Source organism: Xiphophorus maculatus, chromosome 21 (genome assembly GCF_002775205.1).
Source record: "Xiphophorus maculatus strain JP 163 A chromosome 21, X_maculatus-5.0-male, whole genome shotgun sequence".
NCBI lineage: Eukaryota > Metazoa > Chordata > Actinopteri > Cyprinodontiformes > Poeciliidae > Xiphophorus > Xiphophorus maculatus.
This window is the reverse complement of record NC_036463.1, coordinates 14,291,923-14,305,622: the sequence shown is the minus strand read 5'-3', so window position 1 is coordinate 14,305,622 and position 13,700 is coordinate 14,291,923. Positions and strand designations below refer to the sequence as shown.

The 13,700-nt window shown below is 36.1% G+C and overlaps 1 protein-coding gene across 2 annotated transcripts in view; it reads right to left on the bottom strand.

The window, feature by feature from the left end:
* Positions 1–12,322, bottom strand: part of tpk1 (thiamin pyrophosphokinase 1) — a 72,228-nt gene extending 59,906 nt beyond the window's left edge. For both annotated transcript variants that reach the window (XM_023326596.1, XM_023326597.1), the window contains exons 1-2: positions 12,262–12,322; positions 10,217–10,288 (exon numbers count right to left, since the gene is read on the bottom strand). In XM_023326596.1, coding sequence (XP_023182364.1) covers positions 10,217–10,259 — 43 coding nt within the window. In that variant the 5' untranslated portion in view covers positions 10,260–10,288; positions 12,262–12,322. The remainder of the gene's footprint in view (positions 1–10,216; positions 10,289–12,261) is intronic.
* Between the last annotated feature and the right edge of the window lie 1,378 nt (positions 12,323–13,700).

Below are 13,700 nucleotides of genomic sequence, written 5' to 3'. Positions count from 1 at the left end.
GAAATGTCACCTTGAGATTCTTCTAAAAGTGCCAAACGGCATAAATAACTCAGAAAACAAAGTTGAACACACACACACACCTCCACACGCCCACATGCACACAGAAATTCAATAAATAAGAAAGCATCTACTTAAGGAATTGCCATTTGTGATTAAGATTAAATAATAGTCTGACTTGTACTTTAGGGATGGAACAATAAATGGAATGTCAGCCTTTTCTCCATGCAGAGTTGAAGCTGTTTGATTCAGAAAGTTAAAACTAAAGCAATGCGATCAAGAGCGGAAATTGCCACCGCCATTATCACACATCAGGATGTGGGTAAATTTGATTAATTTGACAGGTCTCAGTGAAAGTTGTGCAATTTACCAAATGTTTCTGAGCTGCTAATTAACAGCTGCTTTTGCCATTAGCAGTTTAAGAACGACTGAGTAGCATAGAGGGTTGCTATGTTTTTTGTTTGCTTGTTTTACTTTAATGAGCATTAAAAATGTAAGTTACATAGTTAGTTTTCTGGTTTTTGACAAGAGAAATGATTCAGTGTTGGGATGATCTTGATTAGTTATTTTTCAGCTGATCTATAGTTATGGCTGATGCTTTATGACTATTGAAGTCAAAAATATGTATGAGAGAGACATGCAGAAAACTGCAGAAAAACACCAAATACATTAAATATAGGACTTTTGTGTTCTGGGTAACAAGTTAATGTAAAGTGCTTCCACCCTTATATATGAAAAAAAAAGAAAATAATTTTGAAATCAAAAAGATTTGCCCAAAATCTTATCTAGCTTTGTCCTCAGTTTTCCTCAATTACATCCCTAATAGAAAATCATAAGTTTTTTTAAGCATTTACATGACTACATAACATGCCTCATAGAATTACTGACAATTTGAAACCATTAATGTTGGATTATCAATTTGTGACAAAAGTGTGCAAAAATAAGAATCAAACAAAAAACTGTGACCTAATATAAACAAACTGTGCCAAACCTTGAATTTTGTAAACCACTCCACTGCACCACAGTTATGCTGACTAATAATTGTATTTACCGTTTATTAAAAACATGTATCTTCACATTAGTTCTAGCCAATTATTATCAGGCAGAGCACAGCAGAAAACTAACTTGTTTTACAAAAAACAACACTTCAGATGTTATCATGTATCAATATCTGAGATGAAAATGTTTCATCTCAGATATTGATACATCTCAGAAAACATTTCTATAATGTATATACTGGAGAAAAGCCAGCAACTGACAAAATCTACAAGTTGTTTTGTTTAAATTTAATAATTTAAATAAGTCAAATAAAATTATTTCCATTGCAAGCTAGTTAAATCTTGTTTGAGAACTTAAAAACTTCCATAAATTAGGGTTGAGATTGGTAAAAACTGACCAAACTATTTTTAAAGAACTTCTAAATTGGGATGAAGCTCACTGTGGCGTTCTCCAGACTATAACAGACAAAGAGGGTGGATGAACAGACCATTATAATAGTGTGTATCTCCCATTAGGCATGCTGCTGAGCAGAAAAATAAATGTCTGAGGTAGAAAAGGATGATGAGAAACTGCATCTGCATAGCAATAATGTTAGACATAAACAATGTTTGACCTTTACGGTTCTTTCAGATGTTTTTTTATTATAAGAGTCACCCGCTGCTTCAACATCTGATTCACAGCCAGCTGCAGCTTAAGTGTCAAGTTTACCAAAACAACTTGTAGATTTAAAGAGCTGCTAAAATGATAGTGAAATGATCATAATCTTTTCATGAATATAAAGTCCCTCATATCGAACGTCAAGAATAGCAAACCCAACACAGAACCAGTAAACATATTACTCATCAGCCTGAAAGCAATGAAACAAGCTGGCATCTGTCTTGAATTAATTTTTTTTTTTTTTTACAAAACTATCTCCAACAAATAAAGGCAAGTTGAATGTTTACTCTTCTATTCCTTTATCTGCTGGGCTTTGCCTATTGTAAAACAAAACATCACCACCTAAAATGCCATGTGATAATGTAGTATTGTAAAACTAAAAATAATTTAGACTAGATTATGCCAGACTGGAAACAAAAGCTGCAAGTGTGGTTTGTCACACTCTTAAGAACAGTTTTAGACCCAAGAAACAGAATAACGAATGCCAGCATGCAAACAAAATGACTCATAACTCCATAGTTCCTTTGCACAACAACCTCTAGCAATGCTTTTTTTACGGGTAGATGTGCACACTGGGATTTTAAAATATAGACATCCAAGGGATGCTTTTATATTCTCTTCTGAAGGTTGAGTCTACTTCCTGAAAGAGGGAAAACTGAGGAAGCCTTAGAAATTCCTTCCAAACTGATCTAATGGCGGGAAATGCATTTTATAGTACGGTGGAAGTGATGAAAAAATATTTTAATAGTGCAGGGTACTGAAAACCTATTTAATATTTAATACCAAACACAACAAATGTGTAAGTGCTAAAGGTAACTTATTTATACATGCTTGGTTAAATATTTTTCAGTCTTTGAGATCCTCAGACTTTACCCTTGTGAGAAATTCCTTATAAAGGTAAACTAACAAGTTCAAGTAAACATATCATTCACAAAGTCGGCTGAAGCTGCTAATACAGAAATGGATGTATTTTTTGCAACATCAACATTCATTTGCAAGCTGAATGCAAAAAGGAAATCAGGAACAATTCTGTTTGGCACAAATTACACACAAGGAAAAATGTCAAGTATATAACATATGCTTAATTCACACTCAAGTTGACACTCGTCTCACATTCCACTTTAATTTTTCCCCATTCCAAAAGAAAGACGAAAAAACTCATTACCTGATAACACTGCTCCATGAAAAGAAGGCTGTGCATAGAGAGCAAGACGGAACAGAGAAAGTGAGAAACTAATTAATTCCAAGAAAATTTTTCCTGAGCAGCACTCTTCCTTTATTGTGCAATGTGCAAATGCAACAGTCACACAGTATGATTAAGGGGGCATCTTTTCATTTGAAGCACTGAAATTGTTGCACCTTTTAAAAGTAACAGTTGGATGATAACCCTGTTGAGCCTAACAATACCAAAATTACTGTTCAAAACTGTTTCACCAGGTTAATGATTTTAATCACATTGAATTGTAACACTTATTGACTTAACTACAGCTTATAGTCTTTGGTGTGACTCTAATGGGAGGCTACATCTAAACTTTGAAGCATTTGCACACTTGAGGACATCCGTTGTCCACTGCCCTTTTCAGCTGATCACCTCTGTAGTGCCTGGTGCTAAAAATATGTTTAATCCTGTGCATAGCAATGTGCAATATTGTTTCTGTGTAAAACATATATTTGGAATTGTGAGACAAATTTCTACTTTTGTCGGACGATGATTTCTTACACATTTTATGAAGATTTTAGATGGGCCTTCAGGTTTTATTTGGCAAATAAAAACTATAGTAAGGACATACATAAAATTACAGATTACAGATTATTGTTGTCAACTACAACCAGTCCCTGTTAAAAAGTTCCTGCAACTCCGAGGGGCTTAATGGCTCAGTTGGTAGAGCGAGAACACCATTTGAAGGGCTTGTAGTCCTAAATGCGCCCTGGGTTTCATTCTCTATCTCGGGCTATTAGATGCATTTCTTCCCCTTCTATCTTCTTCCTTCCTGTCCATTACCTGTTCAATAAAGGCCACTAAAAAGTAACAAAATAAAAATCCTGCAACCGCTTCATTATTGCCGTTAGCCTCTTGGGAGCTTCCCTGACCATTTGCTAACTCGTCTTTCCAATAACGAAGAGAAGAAATGTCCGATTCTTATATTGTCATTGTTTTCCCATTATTTCTGTAATTATTTATGACTGCGTTAGTCGTCCCATAGTATCTAAATAACACTAACATTGTGTATCCACGGATACAAGTGGCCTATTTCTCCATATGGTGTCTGGGCTCTCCATTAGAGATAGAATGAGAAGCTCGGTCATCCGGGAGGGACTCAGAGTAGAGCCGCTGCTCCCTCACATCGAGAGGAGCCAGCTGAGGTGGCTTGGGCATCTGGTCATGATGCCTTCTGGACGCCTCCCTGGTGAGGTGTTCGGGACACGTCCCACCAGGAGGAGGCCCCGAGAAGACCCAGGACACACTGGAGAGACTATGTTTCTCGACTGGCCTGGGAACGCCTTGGGATTCCACCGGAAGAGCTGGAACAAGTGCCTGGGGAGAGAGAAGTCTGGCCCTCCCTTCTTAAGCTGCTACCCCTGCGACCCGACCCTGGATAAGCAGAAAAAAAGGGATGGATGGATGGATGGATTGTATATCCTTCTCCTAAAATACAATGATATCACACTAAGCCTCTGTGTAACCTCTCTGCAAACTTTAGATGTTTGTAAAAAATGCCAATGGTTGGTTAAAGGGTGTGCACATTTATGCAACCAGGTCACTACACCTTTTCACTATTTACATTTTACCCCCAAAACAGATTTGCTTTTGTTCTTTTTCAGATGAATTCCACAGGATACATTTTACAGATGACTAATTGTGGACATATTTTATAAATGCAAGAAACTGCTAGCACTACTGAGTAATTTCAGGGTAAGTGCATACCGTTCACAATAAAAGATGAGGAAATAGCATCCCTAAATACCTAACAATACTTTTTCTAATAAAGGTGATACAAAAGCAATTATACACAATTGTTGGTTATTATATCTTCACCAGTTAAGCAGGTCCTTTAGTAATTACCAAGTCAAGTGACATTTGTTTGCTGTGTACTCAAAATAAACAGCAAGATAAATTACTAAGACAGTGAAATCAGGCTGGAGGAACAAAACAGCTAATGAGAGGCATTTGGTACACTGAAAACCAAAAAATAAGCAAATAAAACAAGAGCAGTTTATCTCAGGCTGACAGCTTGAAAACAATTACTTTAAAACTTTGGAACGACTCAGTCTGAAGCACACTGTATCAAAAATCTAAAGCTTTTGTAAAACCACTGTACTATTTTTGCCAATGATGATGCAGATATCCTCTATGACATTCACTTCTATGCCAAGTGTGGATAAAATAATTTCAGTAGATAGTGTACTTGTTACCATTAATCTAGTTGTCATTCAGAATGAAAAGCTTCTGAAATTTAACTATCTGGAGACACCAGTGAGAAAGCACTCCAACACAGAACTTTGTCCACAACGTTATTGTTTGCTGCCCTCTTTGGATTTGCAGCGTGGACCATTCTCAAACATTGTTTCTTGTAACAACAATGTCATCAATAACCAAGTCCAGAAACACAAGTTATAGAGGGTTGGTCATATTTTCAGAATGAATACTGATCAACTGCTGCAGTGACTAAAACGGTGACTATGAGCTGTAAGCACTGGGAGATCAATTCTGAAGTAGAAGAAAGACAAAGTTAACCTGCACTTTGACACCTTGACTTTACTCAAGTTCATATACCATAGGAAAATAGCGCAGACAGGACCCAAAATAGCATATTGGTTGGAAGGACAACTCTACTCAGTCATCAGCTTTGGACAAAATAACGAAAATCATTCATTCATTCAAGTTTCCTTTAGAACAAGACCAAAAGGGTTTTTTGATGGAAGTCAATGGGTTTATTCTGTTCTGTCAAACACTGTAAAGTTGATTGCAAAACAGCAACTTCTAGGTTTTTTTAATGTAATTTGAAGTTATGTATCCATACTATAGTCACAAATGTAATGGGCAGAATTAAACAAACATAACAAAGCATTGTCCCAGACTTTGCTCACTGAACTAGCTTGTTTGTTTTCCAGTTGATCAACCAAAGAACAAGCAAGTTTGTCTTTTACCGTATAAACCAAAACTTTTTAGGCATAAATATTGCCTCTGAGAAGCATTTATTTGTCACAAAAGTAATTTGTAAAATGGGAACTTGCAAATAGCTGAAGGGGAAATGAGCAGTCAGTCATCAGGCTTATCCCAGTAGATTGCACATCCCGAAGGCAAAGCTGTTTACACTTTAAGTCCAAATTTATCATATAAATTTGAAACTCCTATATTTATTAAAAACTCTAATTCTGCCTTGGTTAAAAAAACATACAACACATTATTAATTGTTCAAGAAGTAGAATATGTTATATTCAAAGAATCTCCCAGTCTTATTCTTCTATTTTCTTTATTTCAACAAACTTGAATAATTATATTATTATATATGTTTGTTTTTCATTAGCAATCAAACACAAAATTTGGGTGCAGTTAAAAAGAAATACTATACAACAGGGGAAAGTAGGAAATTGGAAAATACTTGAAAGAGCTTTGCTTTATTTGAGCTTCATTTGGCAACATTTAAGTTGAACTCTATAAGAATTTATTAAAAAGCAGAAAAGTAAATCAGTCTTTTACATCTTTCATACTGAATGCAAAGAGAATCAGCATTACAAGCTCATGTCATGGCTGGAGCATACTGTTGCCAAAAAACAAGTTTAGAAATGAGTGTAAGTAGACTATCACAAGCAAATTTAGGCATAAAAGCAAAAATAGGCATACAACATGTAGACGTATGCCTATTTTGCAGGCACAAAGTAATATTTTGGAGTGAATAGGCCACCTTCAAAAGATCTGTGGAAAATGGTGTAGTTTTCCCTCCTATACCATAAAAAAATATTACTTTCAGACATTGTATAGATGTCTGAATGTATATATATTTTTTTACATGCATTAAAAACTTCACAACACACCACGTGAAGACATCAAATTACTGACTATCAGCTATTTGGTAATCACTTTAATAGTAAAAGAAAATACTTTCCCAGCTTGTCAACCTTTTGCTTTCAGTGTTTTATTGCAGATGAAAGGACAGCAGAGCAAGTCAGATGTCTTAGAGACAGGCTGGCAGTAACAAAGGACTCACTGGTCTGCTTTAAGTAACCTAACATCTGAGAAAGTCGCTAGGTATGCCAGATGGAGTGAAAATAAGTAAAGAGCAGAACATAAAAAAATGCCAAAGACCTTCAGAAACCCCGGAGAACTAAAAGCTCATAACCACATTGCACAGAACTGTAGCCTCAGGAAATGCAACAGAACAGATGAGACCATTGTATATATTGAAAAGGTGTTCTTTCCAAGTATTCAGATGAATGAAATGCATCTGATCAACACAAAGTGTACAATTGTTGTGTTTTTTTGAACATTTGCGACTGCTGTATACCAATGAAACCAAAAATGGGATCAGACAGGCTCAGACAGAGCTGAGTGTGTCGAGGATATAGCATGTGGCTTTCAATCCTACGATCTCTATTTTTATCTTTCTCTCTGGAAGAACAATATTCGTAGCTTGTGTGAAACCCTCACAACATAATTAAATTGGGACAAAGATGGGAAAGTGCTTTTTTCTTCTTTTTATTAAAAAAGAAAAACCCAGTAACCTTCTTTATTACTAAATATATTACAGTGAATAGATAATCTTGTGAAGCAGGAACTTCTGTCACCTTAAAAACACGCTCTTTATAAAATGCATCAAATGAATGACAGAATCAAGAAATGTAACCAGCTGTACTACAAGACATGTCATAAAACTACATGTGCCTTTCTGTCAGCTCTGCAGGCCAAAATTGTTGTACAATCTCCTTGACCTTTACTGGTCTGGGTAAAGCCTGTCCTTAGGCTTACATCAGGCTCGATTCCTCTGCTCTCTCTCCCTCTCTCTCCACTCAGAAACACACGGAGAGACAAGCAGACAGACACACAGACACACCACCTGGGAGCTCACAAACTCCTTGTACCAGCAGCAGTGGCTAAAGGCAGCTGTACCCAGCTTTCCTCTCAGGTGTAGAGAAAAGCAGAAGAATTTCTTTCTCCAAAGAAATAAGGTCAGTTTTTAAATTATGCTTAAAACTTAAGGCACGTGCTACATTTGGAGGTGGCTACATGTTGTGGGTGGTCTTTATGTGTTAAGGATGTCAGTAAACAGACAAAGTGTCTGAATAAAGTTAACAATAAAAACAATTTGAATTTGCAAATGGCTCCTTTTGTGAGTCAAATTAAAATTTCAGTGTTGTGTGAGCAAAGTTATGTCAAATGACATCAGGGAATTAATTCAAGAGTAAGCCTGCTTATTACTTTTTGGCAAAATTTTAAGAATCCAGCCGTGTCTTCAAAGTACATCAAAAAGACGTAGCCAGTACATATACAGAGAGGTGTCATCAAAGGGCAAGTGATTTGTTTCTGGAATGTAATTCCCTGACTGTTCAAAACAGAAAGAGGAAGACAAGTGGGACAGTGTTGTGAAGCATGCATTTGATCAAATGCAGACAAATAAGCCTACACACAGAGGCCAAAGGTGAACAACACTGGTTTCCTTTTTTGCAATCCAATATATTGCAGGGAAACCTTGTCTGCCTGTTATGTAGATTCTGTCTTGACATGTGTTACCCAAGACTTTTGTGCATCAACTACTCCTCCCATGAGACACCTCTCTACAGAAGCTGTTTTTTTTTCAATAAGATACAGTGTCACCCTGCATAAACTGCTCAGAAACAACTAAAGTTTCATAACAAATTATTTCAAAAATTATTGCAGAGTTGAAAAACTTTAACACATTCTTCAAAAGAAAAAATAGTCACCATTGGTTTGGAAACAGCAGACCCAGCAATAGCAATCCCAAGAATTTAAACCAATCAAATCTGTATGTGAGGGTCTTGAAACCAATCCAATTTAGAGAAACCAACCCGAAAGACCAACAAGACTCAATAATCTTGTAGGTTTCGTGAAAAATTTCTTGAAGCAGACACGACTGTACACCATACTAGATGTTGCGTGTCCATGCCTTCATAGATCAGATATCTTCTGAGCTTATTGCAGATTATCACACATTACAAATAAGAATGTATGACAAGGCAAGATCAATGGCTTACTGGGTATTTTGAATCAAAGGTCTGAGTTTTTAGCCTCACAACTGTGTTTCTCATTTTTATGGCTAGCTCACTCTGGTTCCATTTGCTGAAACGATAATGTGCCCAAAGGCAGTTCATGGTCTGGTTTTAAAACTTAACTGTCTGTAAAAAGTGCCACCCTTTTCTTAGTATTTAGACGTAGTGTGATGGAATACCAAATAGGATAAAATGCTGACATTGTCTCATGCTATCTAGATATCAGGTTGTGATCCAATTTAAAATGAATCTTTATTTTAACTGCTTCAAAAAATGATTACAACCCTTTCTTTAGCATTCACCAAGAAGGGAATGTACAAAGTAATGTTGCTTTCACCAACTACATGTTTCAGCATTGAAATAGAAAAAAAAATTATCCATGCTCACTAATATGGAGAATGAGAACTGCTTATGATGACAGATGGGCAAATAAACATATCTAAATTAACTTTACGTGAAAAATATCAAACATAACATTTCAATTGGTGACGATGGCAAAAAAAAATAGTAGTGTAGCTGTTTTGAGAAACCAACTAAAAATACATTTTCAAACTAACTTTAGCACTGCAGCAAAACTAGCTTCCTCAGAAAGTTAGAAAATTAGTTTACAATTTCCACTGGCCATTACTTTCAAAATACAACAAAGAAAGCAGGCATGACTGGGGACAAACCAGTTAATTGACCTTAGGTCTGAGTATCTGGCTACATGGTTGTTTGTCCTGTGTGTCTGCTTGGCCCTGTGAAGGACAAGGCAACCTGTCCAGGGTGCACAGTACCCCATCTATTGCCAAATGACCACTTAAGATAGGACAATATCAGAGCATAAAACACTTCCATAACACTAAATAAAGGAACTTTCATGACTGATAAAAAATAAATAAACAGCATACATGTATTAACTTCTACTCTGCCATATTTTTAATGTCACTGAATGGAGTACAATTTCTTAACTGAAAGTTTCTCCTGTGCTGGTCCTCCTAGGACTCCATAATCTACTTGGCTATTGTGGATGATGAATATATCCAAAGAAGAAAACTTTTAAATATAAAGAAAGCCAGTAATAAACAATCTCCAGTTTACACACGAGTATAATTATGCTATTTACTATCTTTCAAAACAAGAGCGAGTCATTGGACATACTAGATAAGCTAAGTTATTTGCTATATCAGGCTTGAAGTCTTGACTGCATTTTTCTACCACATTTAGTGTCTATTGCACCTGTTTACCACATAGGTTTTAGAGCTTTACCTAAAGGGTAAGCCCACATCTCGTTAGACCAGCCCTTTTTACAGACAGACATTTATGTTTAAAAATCTGTTGCTTTAGAGAATAGTACCTGAAGGCAGCAGACAGTCCAAAGGTGTCCACTCTTGATCCATGATCTGACTGGTCAAAAGGTGAGGCTAATCTACAGGAGAGGAGGGGAGACATGACTTCTCAAGTTCTGGTTTCAAATTAATCAAAGAAAATGTCTCTATTCACAATTTATATATTGCATTCCTGAGGGGGATTTATCCCCAGAGTAAAAAAGGAACAACACTGTATCTGCAATTCCAGGCAGAATGGCTGCAAATATTTTACAACATTTGTTTGTTTTTTTTACTATCAGAATTATACATTTGAAAAGCAGCAGAGGAAGAATCCAGCCTTCTTTAGTACTGCAACAGCCATACAAATAAATTGATTTTTAATGTTAATTCCACATGCACACTCTTAGGCAGATTTTTGCATAGAAATAGAAAATTGTATAATTACACTTTAATTGTTCAATTTGATCATTAGTTTGGTATATTTCTAACAAAACAAAATGCATTTGAAATTAGTGAACACCTCGTAGTGACAAAAGTATATGAAGATAATTAGTCTAAAGCCAGAAAGCTTTCTTTCAATTCTTGCTTTCATAGAACAGAAACACAGAAAATAAAACATATTCAGCCTGACTGACCCTCTGGCTTTTCAGACTTGTGAAGCATAGTTTTGAAATTTAGTTCAGGAAGCAAACCAAAGTAATCTTAAAAGACCATGGACATCAGAAATTTTATTTTTAATAAAATAGATTTTGATTAAATCATTGTATTTTATTTTTACTTAATTTCTTTTATCAGACAAACAAGAAGTAACATTCAAACACCATGCAAAATAACTGTGTACGTATATCTTTACAAGGACATACTGAACAAGCAGTGCATATATAAGTGACACTTTAACACGGGGTCATAACGGTGTTGAAGCTGATACCCAAGTAAATGAGCAACTAGCATAACTTCTAAACAACTACTAGTTGTTGAACAATACAAAGTGAATTCAGTTAGCTGAAAACGTCATATATCTAAATCAAAAGTGTTTTAGGCATTCTTCATCATCATTTACTTTATTCCAGACACAATAAATGGTCCATAAAGAAACAGAAAACAAGAGCACAGAGTTAAAAAGCTTTTCTATAGAGGCTTAAATGCCACAGAGTCCATAAAGTAGACCCCGACTAAACTTTTGTGTTTTAGATCTGTTACTGTAATTAAATTGGTATTTGATTATTCTCATAATATGTTTTTGCCTTATTACTTTCTTTAAATTCAGAGGTTCACATATTCTTTGTAAATGGCAGCTTTGGTTTTAAACTGTACGATTTAGATAAGCTTCTGGTATCTTTCCACAAGCTTTTCATAATGGTTTGAAGGTATTTTGGCCAAACAGGTACTGAGACAAGTTTGCAGACCTCCTTCCTCACACACACACACACACACACGCACACACACACACACACACATATTTTTAGCACTGCCAACTAATTTTTTTCAGGATTGAGATCATTTATGCAGGGCTTCAAGAAAACTATTCCAAAGCATTGACTTGGTTGTCTTTAAGCCACTTTCTAACTAATGTAAGAAGTCAGGAAATCCAATTTGTACCAAACTTCAGACTTGATGTCTTCAGATATTGCTTTAATATTTCTACCTTTTTCCTCATGATAGGCTACTATTTTTCTTTCCTCTTGCAGCAAAACACCCACACAACATGATGATGCCACCTTAAAGAAAATAAGGCAATGATACATAGTTTTTAAAAGTCCTATTTTGAATAAATATGTGCAACTGAACCGATAACACCACTCATGTTACATTACCAGCTTCCATGTAAACCATGAAGCTCAAATGAAGTCAAGTATTACGCAATATTTTCACTAAGAACTTGCAATGTGTCCGAAGCAGGAATTGATTCATTTCCACCACATCCCACACAGCTGCGATTTTAACGCTATGACACTCCGATAAAACGCCCTTATTTCGCCATAAATACAGTCAGCATATTCAGTATTACATTCCGTCTTAGAACTTTAAGGTTTTCATTTTGATAACGCATTGTAAGCCAAAGAAAACTTACGGAATGAAGCAACTTCCTCATGTGGTGTTTAAGAGAGTCAACAAGCGCGCGAAGAGCAGACAGAGACACCAAGCAGGATGAAGGAGCAGCTCTGATTTGCTATAGAGACACCTAGAGGCTGAATGTATTAACATGTGCAGATATAAATCCTTCAGACGGCTCAATTTTTATGCTGTTCAGAGCCATCACTTCTGTATTCCTGTTTTCCCTCTGATTTACAATCACTACCTGCTCTTTCAATAAAACACACACTGAAATGATTAAAAGAAAGCACGTGAAATGTTAAAATGTAGTCAACCAAATTGAAGGAAGCTGCATAAATGTCAGTGACCCACACATAAGTGGACTTTAATTGAAAAAGGGTTATTTTATGTGTATTTCTAATAGAGTTTAATGGTGCATTAACAGTCAGACAATTAGCTGCTCCATTGATCCTCGTATAGAGGGAGATCTAGCAAGTCCTGTCTTGTTTAAAGCAAGGTGGGTGAACCAGAAACAATTCTCTGCTATCTCTGCAGCACTGTCCTCTTAAAGGTGGGATTAAATTGTCTTAGAAGAGCAACATGTTTTTATCAATATCAACAGCATCCCAGGGAAGTGGCATTGATTTCTAACAGTGCCTGAAGAGCAACTGATGTATCCGAGGACACCGAGCTCTTGAGATCACATCTTGTACTTGTTACAATTTGAGTAGTACGTATTTTTATTGGTTTATTAGTCTCTGTCATTGTTTATATTTTTGGCATATTTAAACGCTTTTATCTTTGAACACTATGCCATAAAAATATGCACATCTAAAAACACACACCGGTAAACAAACGTCACAAAAAGGCACATTAGATGTGTCTGCTTGCTTCTGATTTTCTCTAACAGCAACAGAAGCACTGTACAGTGAGAAAGCAAATCTATCTCAAGGTGAATCCACTCCGGAGGCCCGTTAAAACAATCGCACTCTCATCAATCAGCATTCTCCTGTCTCTCTGACATACTGCACAACTGCACAACTGATGCAAGCTTGGCAACACACAACAATAAGCTACACACACATGCCCAGAGCTGCCATGCATGCTAAGGGAAGTCATTCATTCTGTGGGCATGCATTATAAATACGTCTATGAATAAATTCCAAGCTGAGTGCATTCTTCATTGGCAGTTTTTTTTTTTTTTATACCAACCCCCTGAACGTTTGATCAAATCTTGCTTTCCTCACTGCAGCTATCCAACTACCCTTTCTTTTCCATTAATCCCTCTAAAATTTGCCTTTTTTCTCCTTTTTTTTCCCCTCTTTTGCACTTTTCTGTCACTACGTTTACTTATTATTCTTTTGTCAAGCTCAGATACTGTTGGGATTCACCTTTCATTTTCAGTTATTCTGTTTATTATTTGAACTGCATTCTTTTTAACTTGAGTATTTTGAAAGGCTGGTGGGAGAAGTAGCA